We start from the raw sequence: 20,835 nt of genomic DNA on the forward strand, positions 1-20,835 counted from the left end.
CCGATGAAACCTACAAAATCCGATAATTCATTTAATTATGAGTCCAACCATACTAATTTTACTCAAATCCGACTCCGGATCGGTGTTCAAATCTTGAAAATTTATTTTTATGGAATTTTAGAAAATTTCTCCATTTATCTTGAAATATCAATAATATAACCCCAAAAATGGAGATTAATTCATGGAGTATAATCACAAGGGAATTAAGAACACTTACCTCAAGTTTTGTGGTGAAGTTTGCCTCTGAAAATCACCTAAACCGAGCTCCATAGCTCCAAATGTGTAAAAATGGCCGAAACCCCCGTTTTATAGCATTTTACCATGCGGGCGCCACAGGTGGCACCGGGCGCTGTCTGTGGCGCTGGTTCTAGTAGCTAAAAAAATCCCGGCGCCAGGGATAGCGCCCAGCAGTACCCTGGGCGCTGGCGATGGGATATTATTTCCCCCCCACATGAAAATGCGCATAACTCTCTCATACTATGTCCGAATTCGACGATTCTTTTTGCTATGACTCCAAAATTTCGATACAGATCTAATGCTTCAGTCAAAACCGAATTTGGAGCTCATTTTCTTAATGTGATACCACTTATTGTTGAACAAACGCGTTGAAACGTCTTGAAATGCCCAAATCCAACTCCGTTATCCATCCAAAATTCAGCCGAGGCCCTCGGGACCTCAACCAATTATACCAACAAGTCCTAAAACATCATACAAACTTAGTTGATGTCTCAAATCACATCAAACCCCAATAAAACCCAAATCACACTCCAATTCAAGCTTCACAGAATCTAACAAATTCCAGCTTTTACATTTGATGCCAAAACCTATCAAATCAATCCGGAATGGCATCAAATATTGCACACAAGTCATAAATGACATAACAAAGATATTCCAATTTTTGGAATTGAATTTTGATCCCGATATTGAAAAGTCAACTCTCGGTCAAACTTCCGAATTCCATTTTTCCAACTTTTGCCAAAAAGCTTCAATTTATTCTACGGTCTTCGAAATAAATATCCGAACACACTCCTAAGTCCAAAATCATCATATAGAGCTATTAAAACCATTAAAACTCCATTTCGGAGTCATTTGCAAAAAAGTCAAACTCCGGTCAACTCTTTAAACTTAAGCTTTGAACCTTAAATTTCATTCTTTTAAACTAACTCCGAAATAACTAAAAATCAAAACTAACAATTCACACAAGTCATAATAATCATTGGAGGATATTTAAGACTTAAAATAGTTTAAAGGAGTGTAAATATCCGAAACGACCGGTTGGGTCGTTACAAAAACACTCATTGACTTTTATATACTTTGAACTAGACAAATAGAACCGATTTTGAACTAGGTGTAATAAGCGTTAACTTAGTTTAATTTATTAGTTTTATTGAGCTTTAATTTGTTGGTTTTAATGTGTTTTTTGAATTGTGGTATTGTTGTTGTTGTGGTGTTGTTGTGGAGATTTTGGTATTGAAATTGTAGTTTATGAATTGAATTATTGTCACGACCCGGATTTTCCACCCTTGGGAGTCGTGATGGCGCCTACTCGTAGAAGCTAGGCAAGCCAGGAAAATTTAGAAATCTTTAACTAATTTATTTTAAGCCTTTTAACAACTTGCATTTAACAGGTGATAAACATTTAAATAATAGCGGAAGATGAAATTAAACGGAAAACTTAGATGAATATAATACCAAAATCGATACGAAAAGCCAACATATGTCGCTACCCAAAAACCGGTGTCACAACATTCATGGACCGTCTATGACTACTACATACAAATGTCAGAAGGAGAGAAACATAGTCTGTCTCGGATACAAGTGATAACAAAACATGATAATAGATAGAAGAGACGTCCGGCCTGCGGACGCCTACAGGACTACCTCGGAATCTCTGTGGACTGAAGGCTGGCTCCCAAGCTACTGATCCAATATTGCTCCGGTATCTGCACAGAGTGCAGAGTGTAGCATCAGCACAACCGATCCCATGTGCTGGTAAGTGTCTGGACTAACCCCGACGAGGTAGTAACGATGCTAGGACTAGACTCCAGATAAACCTGTGCAGTTATATAACATATGGTGGAAAATAATCTAGAATAAGCAGTTTAAATGGGAGAGGGTACATGCTTCAGGGAACATATCAAATCCAACGGCAACTTTGCAGCGTGCAACCCGATCCCTTATCATTTAATACTGTTATGACGTGCAACCTGATCCACATATATAACTGTTATGGCATGCAATGCGATCCAATATACTATCTGTTGCAGCGTGCAACCCGATCCATAAATATATACATTAATGTTGCGGCGCACAACCCGATCCATATATAATAAAAGTATTGCGGTGCGCAACCCGTCTCAGATATACAGTCAACAATGATCATAATAACAGTCCCGACAAGGGGGTCAACAATAAATTACACTGTCCCGGCAAGGGAATTCAACAATATAAGTATATACATCCCAGCAAACGAGAATCGGCTATAACCAATCATAACTCAACTCCTACTCATCTCAATTATCACCATTTCTCAATCATAAGTATCTTCCACGAAAATAAACTTAAGTCTTTACTCATTATCAAGAATTCACCCACTATAGCATTCGTAGTATCATTTAAGAATACAATAAATATCAATTTAGGACTCACGGTCATGCTCGATACCAACGTATAGATACTTGTCACCATGCATATACGTCGTACTCAACAAGAAGCAATTAGCAAATAGGACTCAACTCCTAATCCCTCAAGCTAAGGTTAGACCGAACACTTACCTCGATGCCTCGAACACAACTCAAGTTTCAATTATAGCTTTACCCCTTGATTCCGCCACCAATTCGCTCGTATCTAGACACAAGTCACTTAATTACATCAATAAACGCTATATAAATCAATTTGAATGCATGAAAATGAGTTTTCCAAAGTTTATCCAAAAAGTCAAAATCGCCCCCGGGCCCACATGGTCAAAACCCGAGTCTCGAACCAAAACCCAATTACCCATTCCCCCATGAACTCAAATATATAATTTGTTTTGAAATCGGACCTCAAATCAAGGTCCAAATCCCCAATCTTTGAAAAACCTAGGTTCTACCCAAAGCACCCAATTCCCTCCATGAAAATCATTGATTTGAAGTTGAAATCATGTTAAAAGATGTTAATGATTGAAGAAAACTAGTTAAAAATGACTTACAATTGATTTAGAGAAGAAAAGGTTTTTGAAAAATCGCCTCTTATGTTTTTGGGGTTTTGAAAAATTAAAATTAACTGAAAATCTCGTCTAAATTTACTACCCTCGGATGCCTTGTGCGGATCGCACAAAATCGACCGTGGCCGCACAAGCCTCCCTATTTTTTATAGTGATAGGCCTTAGTATTTTAGCCATAACTTTCTCTACAGAAGTCCAAATTGTGATTTCTTTACCTTTCGGACAACTAGACACGAAGGGCTACAACTCTCTTTTTTGAATCATCTCAAAATTCCTTATGGACCAAAAGATACAGGCTTTCGAAGTCGGACCAGTGAAGTGTTCTTCACCGCGGACCGCACCAAAACTAGTGCAGTCGCACAGGCCTCTCCGTGGTAGCAGTCCATATCGTACGGACCGCACTAGCCTGCTCGGAGGTCCTCCATCTCTCTGAGCCTACAACAACTCAATTTTTAAGCCTAAGACACCGCAGAACCTACCCAAAACTCACCCGAGCCCTTAGAACTCCAAACCAAGCGCACACAAAGCCTCAAAAACATACGGACTTATTCGTGTAATCAAATCATCAAAATAACATCATGAACATCAAATTAAATCTCGTGATCAATGAAATTCTCTCACTCCCAGCCTCCCTAGCCATCTGAAGATGAATCGGCTGAATAAGACCATCAATAAACCTCATCACCCCCTCTCTCTCGCTCTCGGTATGAAGTATGACAAGGGCATGGTGAGCTAAGTCAATGAATCTGGTCTCATACTGGGTAACCGACATGGAACCTTGCTGGAGACGCTCAAACTGCCTCCGGTAGGCCTCTCTCTGAGTAATGGGGAGAAACTTCTCCAGAAACAACACTGTAAACTGCTCCCAAGTCAAAGATGGCGATCTGGCTGGCCTAGCCAAGCAATAATCTCTCCACCAAGTCTTGGCGGATCCAGACAAGTGAAATGTAGCAAAATTGACCCCATTGGTCTCAACAATACCCATGTTCATGAGAACCTTGTGGCATCTGTCTAGATAATCCTAGGGATCCTCAGTAGATGCACCGCTGAAAGTAGTAGTGAAGAGCTTGGTGAACCTATCCAGCCTCCACAAAGCATCAGTAGACATAGTTGTTCCATCACCGGTCTGAGACACCATACCCGACTGAACTGCTCCAACTAGCTGAACCACTGGAGTCTGAATCTGGGGAGCTACCTGCTCTGGAGTGCGAGTAGCAGGAGTCTGAACTCTTCCTCCAGCCTGAGAGATGGCTGGTGCTACAGGAAGCAAGCCTGCTCTGGTTACACTCTCCATGAGACCCACTAATCGGACCAGAGCATCCTGAAGAACTGGGGCAGGAATAAACCTCTCTAGGACCTGAGCTGGGCCCACCGGAACTGCTCGGGCCGGAACCTCCTCATCAAAATCAACCTGAGGCTCCGTCACTGGTGTTGCTGCTTGGGGCTGAGCTCTGCCCCTACCTCGACCTCTAGTACGGCCTCAGCCTTGCCCTCTGCCCCTTGTGGGAGATGCTGTTGGGGGTTCGGGCTACTGAACGGTAGATGAGGAAGCGCGTTTTCTCTCCATCTGCGAAAGAACATAGTGGAAATTCAATTAGCATTGAGAAACAAAACCGCACGACAAGAAAGAACAAATGTGAAGTCTTCCTAACTTTGTAGCCTCTAGGGGATAAATACATACGTCTCCACACCGATCACTCAGACTCTACTAAGCTTGTCCGTGAATTGTGAGACCTTTATAACCTAGAGCTCTGATACTAAATTTTCACGACCTGGATTTTCCACCCTTGGGAGTCGTGATGGCGCCTACTCGTAGAAGCTATGCAGCCGGGAAAATTTAGAAATCTTTAACTACTTTATTTTAAGCCTTTTAACAACTTGCATTTAATAGGTGATAAACATTTAAATAATAGCGGAAGATGAAATTAAACGAAAGACTTAGATGAATATAATACCAAGATCGATACGAAAAGCCAACATATGTTGCTACCCAAAAACCGGTGTCACAACATTCACGGACCATCTATGACTACTACATACAAATGTCTGAAGGAGAAAAACATAGTCTGTCTCGGATACATGTGATAACAGAACATGATAATAAATAGAAGAGATATCGGGACTGCGGATGCCTGCATGACTACCTCGGAATCTCTGTGGACTGGAGGGTGGCTTCCAAGCTACTGATCCAATGTTGCTCCGGTATCTGTACAGAGTGCAGAGTGTAACATCAGCACAACCGACCCCATGTGCTGGTAAGTATCTGGCCTAACCCCGACGAGGTAGTGACGAGGCTAGGACCGGACTCCAGATAAACCTGTGCAGTTATATAACATATGGCAGAAAATAAACAGGAATAAGCACTTTAAATGGGAGAGGGTACATGCTTTGGGGAGTATATCAAATCCAACAACAACTTAATAAGATATGAAAGGACAATTCAATATCTACAGCAATACAATAACAATACTGTTGCGCGCATGCAACCTGATCCCTTATCATTTAATATTGTTGCGGCGTGCAACCCGATCCACATATATAACTGTTGCGGCATGCAACCCAATCCAATATAATATCTATTGCGGCGTGCAACCCGATCCATAAGTATATACAATAATGTTACGGCGCGCAACCCGATCCATATATAATAAAAGTGTTGCGGCGCGCAACCCGTCCCAGATATACAGTCAACAGTGATCATAATAACAGTCCCGACAAGGGGGTCAACAATAAATTACACTATCCCTGCAAGGGAATTCAACTGTATAAGTATATACATCCCGACAAGGGAGAATCGGCTATAACCAATCATAACTTAACTCTTACTCATCTCAATTATCACCATTTCTCAATCATAAGTACCATCCACGAAAATAAACTTAAGTCTTTACTCATTATCAAAAATTCACCTACTATAGCATTCATAGTATCATTTAAGAATACAACAAGTATCAAATTAGGACTCACGGTCATGCTCGATACCAACGTATAGATACTCGTCACCATGCCTATACGTCGTACTCAACAAGAAGCAATTATCAAATAGGACTCAACTCCTAATCCCTCAAGCTAAGGTTAGACCGAACACTTACCTCGATGCCTCGAACACAACTCAAGTTTCAATTATAGCTTTACCCCTTGATTCCATCGCCAATTCGCTCGTATCTAGCCACAAGTTACTTTATTATATCAATAAAAGCTAAATGAATCAACTTGAATGCATGAAAATGAGTTTTTCAAAGTTTTACCCAAAAAGTCAAAATCGCCCCCAGGCCCACGTGGTCAAAACCCGAGGCTCGAACCAAAACCCGATTACCCATTCCCCCACGAACTCAAATATTTAATTTGTTTTGAAATCGGACCTAAAATTAAGGTCCAAATCCCCAATTTTTGAAAAACCTAGGTTCTACCCAAAACACCCAATTTCCCCATGAAAATCATTGATTTGAAGTTGAAATCATGTTAAAAGATGTTAATGATTGAAGAAAACTAGTTAAAAATGACTTACAATTGATTTGGAGAAGAAAGGTTGTTTGAAAAATTGCCTCTTATGCTTTTGGAGTTTTGAAAAATGAAAAATAACTTAAAATCTCGTCTAAATATACTGCCCTCGAATGCCCTATGCGTACCGCACAAAATCGACCGTGGCTGCACAGGCCTCCCTATTTTCTGCAGTGACAGGCCTTAATATTTTAGCCATAACTTTTTCTACAGATGTCCAAATTGTGATTTCTTTACCTTTATGAAAACTAGACACGAAGGGATACAACTTTCGATTTTGAATCATCTCAAAATTCCTTATGTATAAAACGATATAGGCTTCCGAAGTCGGACTAGAAAAGTGTTCTTCACCGCGGACCGCACCAAAACTAGTGCGGCCGCACAGGCCTCTCCGCGGCAACAATCCATATCGTGCGGACCGCACTGGCCTGCTCAGAGGTCCTCCACCTCTCTGAGCCTGCAACAACTCAGTTTTTAAGCCTAAGACACCCCGGAACCTACCCGAAACTCACCCGAGCCCTCGGAACTCCAAACCAAGTGCTCACAAAACCTCAAAAACATCCTACGGACTTATTCGTGTAATCAAATCATCAAAATAACATCATGAACATCAAATTAAATCTCGAGATCAATGAAATTCTCTCAAAACTTCTTTAAACATCAATTTTGCAATTTAAGTCCGAATCACGTCATATGACATCCGTTTTTCACCAAATTCCACATAAATATCTTAAATCATATATAAGACCTGTACTGGATGTCAGAACCAAAATACGGGCCCGATACCGCCATGTTATAAGCCAATTTCATTTCAAATTTCTTTAAACAATTTCAGAAAATAATTTTCCTTAAAAAATTCGTTTCTCGGGCTTGGGACTTCGAAATCCGATTCCGGGCATACGCCCATGTCCCATATTTTCCTGCGGACCCTCCAGGACTGTCAAATTGCGGGTCCAGGTCCGTTTATCCAAAACGTTGACCGAAGTCAAATTTATTCATTTTACAGCCAAAACTTATCATTTTTTTTTACAGATTTTCACATTTAAGCTTTCCGGCTACACGCCCGGACTACGCATGCAAATCGAGGTGGTGCTAAGGGAGGTTTTTCTAAGGCATTGGAACGTAGAATTTTATTGCAACACAAGTGATGACCTTTTGGGTCATCATAATTATATTGTTATTTAGGGAATTTGGTATGCTGGCAGGTGGTGTAGCTGCCAAAACAGGTAGTTTCTGCCAAAATTATACCCAGAAAAGCGACCTACAACCATGTAGTAGGTTAGCAATATATATATATTCCAAATTAATAATAATTAGATTAATTAATTATAAAAACTAAAAACATACGTCTTGTAAGAACATCATGGAATGCATGTTTGATAAAATAAATTAATATTTATAATATATATATATATATATATATATATATATATATATATATATATATATTCCAAATTAATAATATTTAGTTTAATTAATTATAAAAACTAAAAACATACGTTTTGTAAGAACATCATGTAATGCATGTTTGATAAATAAATTATTATTTATAAATATAATATCATAACACTATTCTAATATTTGACAAAAATAATCTATCAATTCTAATTAAAACAATATGAAATGTGAAATAACAAGCCAATACTACTAAAACAAGTAAATTAGAACCATAAATATAACACAATTTCAAAATAAAATAAAAATAGTTTAACATATGTCAAATTCCAACATAATAAAAATAAGTTCCAATACAACTTAAGATTAACAAACATAATAAGGTTATAACCTCATTCAACAACAAAATTCTACTTTAATGTTGAATGAAAATTTTTATTCATCACCAGACAAAACGTATACATCAGCTAAGGTCAAATAACAGAAAAATAACAGCATTTATAAAACATCTCCTATAAAACTAAAACTACATAGCTTATCCACATTTGCCTATGTTGTTCTAGTTATAAAAATTCCTCAGACATATCCTATCATCATCCTTCTTCCTTCGATCCAAGCAATCTCTTATCTGATGCATGCATTCTTCTTTCACTTGTTTGCATAAGCTCTGTGGCCTTGGGACTTTGCTTTGCCACAGTGTTTTATTCCTTCACTTCCATATACCATATATTAATGTAGACATAATGGCAAGTACACAGTTTTTTCTTAGTCGCCCTTTTACATTTCTTGTAGTTCTTTTCCAAAGACCTTCCGGTTCTATGTTCTGCATTCCAATCCTCAACAATTGTAGTGTCTCAGTGATGCATGCTTTGGAGAAGTGGCATTCAAAAAACAAGTGTGATATGGTCTCTGTTGCTTGACCACATATCACACACATGCTGTCTTGACTTATTCCTATCGTGCAAGCCTGTCTTTTGTTTGTAATCTTCCATGCATGGTTAGCCAGCATATAAAGCTATGCTTGGGTATATTTAAGCTGTTCCACACCCAAGCTCGATGTTGCCATGGTGTCTGACTTCCCCTTAGCCATTCATATCCACTTCTGATCGTGTATTTTCCACCTTGAGAGATCCAGTGGTTATTCACATACCCACTTGCCATTTTATCTTTGATATGGCATATCTTCTTCCAATACCAACCGCTGTCCAGAGGTGCTTCATAGTCCCACCAAGATTCTTCTTTTATATAAAGGTGATTAACCTACTTTACCTATAGGTTATCTGCTTTCTAGGCAATATTCCATACATATTTTCCTATTGCAACATTATTCCAGTTCACACATTCTGTAACTCCTAGCCATCCTTCCTTTTTTGGTCTACAAACTAGATCCAAGGCTATCAGTGGTACCCTATTCGTGTTCACCTTCCCATCCCAGATATAATTCCTACATATATTAGTTATTCTTTTCCGGACTGCTCTATGTAGTATAAAGATAGATGCCCAATACACATGTGTGTGCATTAATACTGAGTTTATCAGCTGCACTCTATCAGCATGGGATAGTGTCCCAACGTTTAATTTTAGCAGTTAGTTTATCGATATTTTGTGTGGAATTCAAATCCCTCTTGTTGTGTCACCAGCTTCAATATTCTTGTTAGATATTACATGCATATAACAAACAGTAAATGTGAAATAGGGTCCCTTTGTCGAAGTCCCTTTTTCCCTATAATCTTCCCATATAATCCTCCATTGTCACGATCCGGATTTCCCACCCTCGGGAGTCGTGATGACGCCTACTAATGAGAGCTAGGCAAGTCAATCCTTAATTACTTACTTCATTATAAACTTACTTCTTTTTAACAAATACAAAGCAATAACATGAAAAAAGCGAAACTTTAAATAATTAAGCGGAAGATAACAATTAAATATCTGAAATCTGCGTCTATTACAATTACTTAAGTCTCAACCACCCAAAACCTGGCGTCACAGTATCATAGACGGTCAAAGTTTTACTACATATAAAGTCTGAAGAAATAATAATACACTATTCTGGAATATAAGGAAAATGATACAGGAAAAATAGGGATAGAGGGAGATGCCAGGGCCTGCGGACACCTGCAGGTCTACCTTGGATCTCTGCATGGACTGAAGGTAGCCTCCACACTACGGTCCAAAAGCTGCTCCAGAATTTGTACATAGTGCAGAGTGTAGTATCAGCACAACCGACCCCATGTGATGGTAAGTGCCTAGCCTAACCTCGGCGAAGTAGTGACGAGGCTAGGACCAGACTACCAAATAAACATGTGCAGTTCAAATATATACAGCTATCACGACCCAAAATTCCACCATATGAGTCGTGATGACACTTAGTATCTAAGACTAAGTAAGCTGGTTATAATAACAATTCAAGCCATTTTTTTAAAGGATAATCGAAACCAACAACGGAAATAAAGATACAACTTCCCAAGACTGGTAATGGTGAGTCACGAACTCTAACTGAATACATGAAATGATCTGAAGGAAATTAAATATACAATATTGCTCAAATAATATATGATAGTACGATAAAAGGGAAAGACTCCAAGGGATTGCGACGACCAAGCAACTCTACCTTGAATCCTTGCGATCACTCTCTAACTTTGTCCGAGTCCTATATCTCTAATACTTGGCTCTGTACATAAAAATATTTACAGAAGTGTAGTATGAGTACACCACAGCAGTACCCAGTAAGTATCAAGACTAACCTCGGTGGAGTAGTGACGAGGTACAGTCAAGACACATCTAATAACTTGTGCAATATAGCATACCAAAATAATAGGAAACAAATAGCAATGATAGCAACAATTATCAAGTAGTGATATAAACAGCAGGACAATAGGAACACCATAAATATTGCTCAACAAATTATGATTACAGGTACAACCATTTAATCAAATCCTTCAATACACATCTTTCATCTAAAAGTTTTCCAAATAATAATATTTAGAATATAATACTTACCAATAAATATATTTCGAATATACTTCCTTCAAATAAATATCTTTCGAATCTAATTCTTTGAAATAATATTTTGAATATAATTCTTTCAAATAAAGGTCACATTGTGACACCTCATTTCACAATCATAAAAATACGGATCTCAGCTAACCTTCATATTTTTCGTAATACAAGCCTCAGCCCTCTTTCATATTTTCACGGCACCTCGTGCCCATATTTCTATCACAACTGCACGGACAACTCACGTGCCAAAAATATCAATATATAAAAAATATATGCACGATCAATTTACTTTACAAATAGTTTGAGTGAAGAAAATGACATTACACTTAAATTAAAACATCATATAAACTATTGATTTGGATGTAAAACTTATTAATTTAAAACATAATAGTAATTTCTTTTATTTAAAACAACTCAATAATTGAAAATCACTAAAAACCAAAAATATAAATCTTCAAAGTCTCGTACTAAAAAGTCAAAGCCAACACAATGCAACAGGGAGCACAAAATACATAATAATAATAATAATAATAATAATAATTATTATTATTATTATTATTATAATTATAATAATAATGTCAACTAGTACATCACGGAAGAAGATAAGAATTTACATATTATGAAACAAAATCACCAAAGACAAGAACATAAACAAAGAAATATCAACAGGGCACTCCCGAGGTACCGCCTCGTAGTCCCAAATCATAAATAAATTCACAATATCTCATTTCCTTATATCACCGCAGGAGCCTTCACATATAATCTTAAAGAAAATATTTTTCCCCGAAATAGCATCCCACGTTTTAGCCACCCTTATCACATCGCATGACTTCTAGTAGTTCCCCTACTAGCCACGCGTTTCAAGCCACCCTTATCTCACCGCATGCATTTCAACACCCTGGCCTTATATCACCGCATGCGTATCAATATCACAATATTTCATAAATCGCACCTCAAGTGCCAAAATATCACAACATAATACAACTTGCACCTCAAGTGCCCAATTATCGCAGCATAATACAACTTGCACCTCAAGTGATCACATATCAAAACATATCACAAATTGCATATCAAGTGCTCAAATATTACAACATATTACAAATTTCACGTCCAGTACTCAAATCATACAACATATCACAAATTTTACGTCAAGTGCTCAAATTTTACAACATATCACAAATTGCACATCAGGTACCCAAATATTACAACTTGCCACATAAATCAACAATACATTATTTTTCCATAATAAGAAGCCCAAGCTCGGTCATAATGCACACAAAAATTCTAACAAAATATCTGGGAGTGAGAACTCAACAAAATAATATTTCACAATTTAACACTTCGCCTCAATATGATTTACAACCTTTATAACTCAATATCAATTTCAACAACATGAACTGAAATGAAATTCATCAAGGGACAACACTTTTTTTTAATTCACAACTTCATGAAATAAATAGATTTATTCATCTTATTAACTAAATTTCTCATTTAAACTGTATGTAGATAAAATCAATAATGAAAATTATTTTCATAAAAATAGCAACTCAAACAAACACAGAGTTCACATAAAAGTCAAGTAGTAATCACACCAAATTATCATATAAAATAATCTAGACAAATGAGGAATGAGATATGACAAATAAGAGATTTAATAAGTCCCAACAATTTTTTTAATTTAATACATAAGGTTGAATTTTAACCGATATAATTTGCACATATAAACCAAGTACATATTCGTCACCTTGCGTACATGGTTTTCAATCACACAATTTCCACATAAGACCCAATGCCTAAGGGGAAATTCATCCACACAAGGTTAGGCAGGATACTTACCTCAAATTACGCTATCTCAATCCAATTATTGACATTTTCCTCGATTATACAACTCTAAATGGTTCGAATCTACCCAAAAATAATTCAATACAATCAATACAAATTATTGGAATCAATCCCATATGAAAATACCAAAATTTTCAATAAAATCCGAAATTAGATAAAAAAAATCGCCCGTGGGACCCACGTCTCGGAATCTGACGAAAGTTACAAAATATGAATGCTCATTCAACCACGAGTCCAACCATACCAAAATTACTAAATTTCAATAACAAATCGACCTCCAAATCTTAAATCTAAGGTATAGAGAATTTCTACCATTTTCAATCCAATTCACTAATTTCATGATAAAAACAACAATATATTCATGTATTTTAGCCAAAATCGAGTTAGAATCACTTACCCCAATCCATATGATGAAAATCGCCTAAAAAATCGCTTCAATCCGAGCTTCATAGCTCCAAATGTGTTAAAAATGGCTGAAACTCGCATTTTGTAAGTCGCAGGTGTCGAATACGACTTATAAATCGCATTTGGTAACCGCGATTTGCCTCTGCCCCAGAACACAGCATTACCCGCTTTCAGTAAATCAATCATAACTTTTTGTAAAAATGTCCAAATGACGAACGGTTTGAAGCGTTAGAAACTAGACTCAAAGACCTTTAATTTGATAGGTTGTGAATCACATAACACCTTATATATATATATATATATATATATATATGTAAATATGCTCGTCCAAAGTGTGATCTTGTGCGTGCTCATTTAGAATTTTAGTCTATCTTGAAATTTTCCAACTTGGCTTAGACTTAGGCTTCTCCTTAGACCCCAAATCACTTATAATATAATTCATACACTTATTATCATAGATAATTGATATCCATCATATTAATAGTCCATCTTTGCGCACAAAATAATATAATTAGCGCACATCAACTTTCTTAATAGCTTAAGTACTTCAAAAAATTTCTGGGGTGTTACAACAGTGGAAACGAAATACAGAAATAACCAGTCAATATGGGAGGGGGAGCATGCTGTGGGGGAGATAACAATTCCGAATAGAAAGACATCAAGTAATGAAAGAAACAATATAACTCGGATATCAACAAAGGATCAGAAATCAACAAATGCATGACATCACCCTTCGTGCTTTTACTCACGTCCTCACCAAGGCAATCATATAATAAAAATGTGCACGACATCACCCTTCGTGCTTTTACTCTCTTTCCTCACCATATAATCAATAAAATCAGCACAGAATGGTACATCGTGCGGCACGACATCACCCTTCGTGTTTTACACTCTTTCCTCACATTAATAAACGGCATCACCCTTTGTGCTTTATACTCTTTCCTCACAAAATAAATAATACACGGCATCACCCTTCGTGCTTTAACACTCTTCCTCACCCAAAAAATAATCACAAACAATGGGGCAAGGGAATAAACAAGATTATAATAAGGATCCCGGCAAGGGAACAACAATTCAACAATTAAGTTCCGGCAAGGGAGCAACATTAATAATATCAACATCCCGGCAAGGGAGATAACCAATAAAGCAATAATATCCCGGCAAGGGAACAATTTAATAACTTCTTTCTCTTATTCACTTTTACTTCACAACTCACTTTACCACTTGAGACAATGCTCCAAAGGGTTCAATCAACTCATATACTTTCACAATTCGCAATATAACTTGAGCCGATGCTCCTCGATGTTCAAAGGTCACAATTCCTTTCACAAACTTTTCACAACAAATAGAAATCAACTCTAAAGCATGGATAATACAACGAAGTCATGAAAATCACAATATAAGACTCACGGGCATGCTTGACACCAACGTATAAATACTCGTCACCATGCATATACGTCGTACTCAACATTTATCACATAGCAAATAGGACTCAACTCCTAATCCCTCAAGCTAAGGTTAGACCAAACACTTACCTCGATGCCACGAACACAATTCACGATTCAATTATAGCTTTAACCCTTGATTCCACCATCAATTCGCTCGTTTCTAGTCATAAGTTACTTAATTACATTAATAAACGCTAAATGAATCAATTTGAATGCATGAAAATGAATTTTCCAAGATTTTACCCAAAAAGTCAAAAATCGCCTCCAGACCCACATGGTCAAAACCTGAGGTTCGAACCAAAACCCGATTACCCATTCCCCCACGAACTCAAATATATAAATTTTTTTGAAATCGGACCTCAAATCGAGGTCCAAATCCCCAATTTTTAAAAACCTAGGTTCTACCCAAAATACCCAATTTCCCCCATGAAAATCATTGATTTTGAGTTGAAATTATATTAAAAGATGTTAATGATTGAAGGAAATGTGTAAAAATTAACTTACAATCGATTTGGAAGAAGAGTTGTTCTTGGAAAATCGCCCAAAGGAGTTTGTGTTTTGAAAAGATGTGAAAAATGAGTTTAAAATTGTCTTAGTATAAAAGTTGCAGGTCTCAGATATGGGAATTGCGAACAGGGGTTCGCAATTACGAATCCCGACCTCTGTTGGCTTGGGAATTGTGAAGGGAGTTTGGGAAATGCGAACAGGGAATTGCGAAGGGAGTTTGGGAAATGCGAACTGGGAATTGCGAAGGGAGTTTGGGAAATGCGAACTGGGAATTGCGAAGGGAGTTCGGGAAATGCGAACTGGGAATTGCGAAGGGAGGTTGGGAAATGCGAACTGGGAATTGCGAAGGGAGTTTGGGAAATGCGAAGCCTGCATGCCTGCAATTCCTTAAGTCCAACATTTCACCCCGTGGCCTATCCAAAACTCACCCGAGCCCTTGGGGCTCCAAACCAAACATGAACACCACCCTAAAAACATCATACGGACTCGCTCTTGCATTCAAATCACTAAAATAACATCAAAAACTACGAATTAAACCTCAAAATCAATGAAATTTTCCCAAAACTTCTTTAAACATCAAATTTTGCATTTAAGGTCCAAATCATGTCAAACGGATTCCGTTTCTTACCAAACTTCAGAGAATTATCTTAAATCACATATAAGACCTGTATCGGGCGCCGGAATAAAAATACGGGCCCAATACCAACATGTTCTAATCAAAATTCTAATCAACTCATATACTTTCACAATTCGTAATATAACTTGAGCCAATGCTCCTAGATGTTCAAAGGTCACAATTCCTTCTACAAACTTTTCACAACAAATAGAAATCAACTCTAAAGCATGGATAATACAACGAAGTCATGAAAATCACAATATAAGACTCACGGGCATGATTGACACCAACGTATAGATACTCGTCACCATGCCTATACGTCGTACTCAACATTTATCACATAGCAAATAGGACTCAACTCCTAATCCCTCAAGCTAAGGTTAGACCAAACACTTACCTCGATGCCACAAACACAATTCACGATTCAATTATAGTTTTACCCCTTGATTCTACCCCCAATTCACTCGTATCTAGTCATAAATTACTTAATTACATCAATAAATGCTAAATGAATCAATTTGAATGCATGAAAATGAATTTTCCAAGGTTTTACCCAAAAAGTCAAAAATCGCCCTACGACCCACATGGTCAAAACCTAAAGTTCGAACCAAAACCCGATCACTCATTCCCTCATGAACTCAAATATATAATTTTTTTAAATCGGACCTCAAATCGAGATCCAAATCCCCAATTTTTGAAAAACTTAGGTTCTACCCAAAACACCCAATTTCCCCCATGAAAATCATTGATTTTGAGTTGAAATCATGTTAAAAGGTGTTAATGATTGAAGGAAATGAGTAAAAGTTTACTTACAATCGATTTGGAAGAAGAGTTGTTCTTGGAAAATCGCCCAAAGGAGTTTGAGTTTTGAAAAGATGTGAAAAATGAGTTTAAAATCGTCTAAGTATAAAAGTTGCAGGTCTCAGATATGGAAATTGTGAACAGGGGTTCGCAATTGCGAACCACGACCTCTGCTGGCTTGGGAATTGCGAAGGGAGTTTGGGAAATGCGAACAGGAAATTGCGAAGGGAGTTTGGGAAATGCGAACTGCGAATTGCGAAGGGAGTTTGGGAAATACGAACTGGGAATTGCGAAGGGAGTTTGGGAAATGCGAACTGGGAATTGTGAAGGGAGGTTGGAAAATGCGAAGCCTGCAATTCCTTAAGTCCAACATTTCACCCCGTGGCCTATCCAAAACTCACCCGAGCCCTCGGGGCTCCAAACCAAACATGCACACTACCCTAAAAATATCATACAGACTCGCTCGTACATTCAAATCACTAAAATAACATCAACAACAATGAATTAAACCTCAAAATCAATGAAATTTTTCCAAAATTTCTTTAAACATCAAATTTTGCATTTATGGTCCGAATCATGTGAAACGCATTCTGTTTCTTACCAAACTTTACAGAATTATCTTAAATAACATATAAGACCTGTACCGGGCGCCGAAACCAAAATACTGGCCAGATACCAACATGTTCAAATCAAAATTCATTTCCAAATCCTTTAAACAATTTTAGAAAATAATTTTCTTTAAAAATTCATTTCTCGGGCTTGGGACCTCGGAATTCGATTTCGAGCATACGCCCAAGTCCCATATTTTCCTACGGACCCTCCGCGATCGTCAAATCACGGGTCCGGGTCCGTTTACCCAAAACGTTGACCAAAGTCAAATTAATTTATTTTATAATCAAAATTTATCATTTTTCACAGATTTTCACATTTAGACTTTTCGGCTACGCGTCCGGACTGTGCACGCAAATCGAGGTGATTCTAAGAGAGCTTTTTAAGTCTTCAAAACATGGAATTTTATTTTTAAACAAGTGATGACCTTTCGGGCCATCACATCCATTGATTGCAACTATATATTGGGGAGTCGATATACATGCCATAATCCATTTGATGAACCTTGCTGGGAAGTTCAAAGCATGTAACATTTCCTCCACAAATGCCCATTCCACAAAGTCATATGCTTTTCGAATATCAATTTTTATTATGCAGCTCTTTGTCGTATTCTTTCTATTATATAGCCTCACTAGATTCTGGAAAATTAGTATGTTTTGTACAATAGTTCCACCTCCTACAAATGCACTTTGATTATCCGAGATTATACAAGGCGGTATTTTCTTGAACCTATTATACAACATTTTTTATATCACTTTGTATATTGTGTTGCAGCATGCAATTGGACGATAATCTCCCACTTTAATTGCATGTTTTGTTTTTGGAATGACTGTTATCAGTGTGCTATTCATCAGTGCCTTCAACATCTTCCCTATTGCAAAGAATTCTAATACACACTCTGTTAGATCCTTCCCTACAGTACTCCAACAATCTTTGAAGAAGTTGCTCCTATATCCATCTGGTGCTTTTTCTCCATCAATGCCCTATAGTGCTTGTTTTACCTTTGTACTTGTGAAATCAGCTTCAAGCATTACCCTTTGTTCTTCATTCACAATAGGTCCTGCTCTAACTAAGCTGCTACTAATATGTTTTCTGTTGTCTTTTTTCGTCCCAGCAGTTCTGTATAGAACTCTACAAATGCCCTTGCAATTCCCTCAATATTATTGATTGTTTGACCCCATCTTCCCTTATGGAGAATATCCAATTTTCGTTCCTTCTTGCTTTTATAAAGTTTTAAAACATCTTTGTGTTTTGGTCTCCTTGAGTCATCCATTGCACCTTTGTCTTCTGTCTAAGGTATAATTCACTTGCTAACTTTAGCCTGCTATAGGTCTTTGACAGCTCCTGCTCCTCTCCTATGCGTGTTTTGTTTATAGGATCAAGTTAAACCTTTTTTCTGGCAATCCAACAGTTGTTCTTTAGCTTGTTTGCACTGAGTACTACTTCATTAAAAGAAGCTTTGTTTAGCTCCTTTAGAACTTTTTTCAGCATATTTAGTTTCCCCATTGGTTGGTACATCTTTGTTCCTGTACTCCTTATCTGTTGGAATCGAAAGTTCTCGAAGGGTTTGAGAGTTTGAGGCAGAAAGTTTTGATTTGAGTGGTGTTTGGTATGTTGGACGGATTTGAGGATTTTGGACGGGTTGAGGGGCATTGGGCCTAATTGGCATTTGGACAGTTTAATATTTTTGGGCCTAATTGTGGTCTACACAATTAGGCCTGCTCAACCGGCCCACTTGTGCCACTGCCTTGTTCAGAATACACAATCTAGTGTACAACACATGCTACACTATATTTTAGGTAGTTTTCCCATACTTATTTTATTTAATTATTTGTTCCATCTTTGTATTCCTTTAATGTACAACTTGGCCACTTGCTAATGCAGGAGGTTACCCTAAAGCTTTTCTTCTGTATATATGTTTAGCATTTGTACATTTGAGAAGAACAAGTTTTTCTTCATTCATCAAATACACAAGCAGAAAATTACAGTTTCGTTTTTCCTTTTTACATGGTATCAGAGCAGGTTTAATTCTGGTATTTTTCTGCTTTCTCAGTCACTAAACCAGCTCCTTTTTTTTCTTCTTTCATCTTCATCTTGTCACTATCTTATATGGGTACTTCACCAGAATCATCCGACACTCTAGCTTCTGCTTCTGCTGTCACCACTAATGTTCCTGCACCTGCAGTGACCTTTGCTTCAGGAGTAATTGACTCCACTCACCCTTATTACCTTCATCCTTCTGACTACCCAGGGATGAACCTTGTATCCTCAGTTTTTTATGGCAAAGGATATGGAGGTTGGAGAAGGGCAGTTATCATTGCCTTGTCTGCAAAGAACAAGCTGGGATTCATCGATGGTACTCTTATCATCCCTAAGACTGATTCTGCTGTCCAACAGACATGGGGTAGATGTAATGACATGGTACTTTTATGGCTTCTTAACTCTTTGTCCAAAGAGATAGCTGAAAGTGTGCTCTATTCACAAAGTGCAAAAGATTTGTGGAGGGACCTGGAAGACAGATTTGGACAGGCAAATGGAGCAAAGTTATTCCAATTACAAAAGGATTAAGTTCAGTAGTGCAAGGTAATTCAAGTGTATCAACTTACTTCACCAAAATCAAAAGCCTATGGGATGAACTAGATGCACTCAATACATTTTCTGTTTGTGTATGTGAGTGTGAGTGTGGTGCAAAAGTCAAAAGCTTGAAAGCACACCAAGATGAAAGACTTTTGCAGTTCCTAATGGGACTAAATGATATTTTTATTGGGGTAAGGAGTAACATTCTATTGTCATCACCTTTACCCTCCATTGGACAGGCATACTCTCTTGTGATTCAAGACGAGAAGAAAAGGGAGATACATGCTACCCCTGCATACTCAGGGGAATCTGTCTCATTCATTGCTACCAACCAACAAGGAAGTTTCAGAAGATTTAATGAGAATAGGATGCAGAAAACAAGTTTTGAATCTAAGAAGTATTTGGGAATTTGTTCCTATTGCAAAAAACCTAGACATAGCATCCAGAAATGCTATAGAATTCATGGGTTTCCAGCTGATTTCAAGTTCACAAGGGAGAAAAGATTTCAAGGAAGTGCCCAGGCAAATAAAGCTTCCTTCTCAAATCAAGAAAATGAAGAGGGAAGTGCATCAGGAGTTCAGAATCTCACCAAAGAAAATGTGGCTGAGCTGCTGCAGCTTCTTCAGCAAGTGAGAGTGGGACATTCCAGTGCAGAACCCCCTGATGTTGCAGCAAATGTGAGCCATGCTGGTATGACAAATTTATGTGAAAAATTGGCCTGTTTAATTCAAATCAATGATGAGTCTTGGATATTGGATAGTGGAGCAACAGAACATATGTCTTTCAACAAAGATTTTTTTACAGAATTAAAAACTTTGGCTAAACCACTCATGGTAAAACTCCCAAACTCTTACAGAGTTCAGGTCACTCATTCAGGAACCATTTCTCTTTTGCCTAATCTAATTCTTCGAAATGTTCTTTACGTTCCA

General features: G+C 37.6%; 1 protein-coding gene across 1 annotated transcript; it reads left to right on the forward strand.

Moving 5' to 3' along the window:
- Positions 1-19,438: 19,438 nt before the first annotated feature.
- On the forward strand, positions 19,439-19,897 carry LOC138885075 (uncharacterized). The gene has a single exon (XM_070165970.1). The coding sequence runs from the start codon at positions 19,439-19,441 to the stop codon at positions 19,895-19,897; it is 459 nt and encodes a 152-aa protein (XP_070022071.1).
- The last annotated feature ends 938 nt before the right edge of the window (positions 19,898-20,835 follow it).

Source organism: Nicotiana sylvestris, chromosome 2 (assembly GCF_000393655.2).
Source record: "Nicotiana sylvestris chromosome 2, ASM39365v2, whole genome shotgun sequence".
NCBI classification, from domain to species: Eukaryota; Viridiplantae; Streptophyta; class Magnoliopsida; order Solanales; family Solanaceae; genus Nicotiana; species Nicotiana sylvestris.

Coding starts and splice junctions, on each gene's coding strand:
- LOC138885075 (XM_070165970.1), top strand. CDS start 19,439: ATGGGTACTTCACCAGAATCATCCGACACTCTAGCTTCTGCTTCTGCT.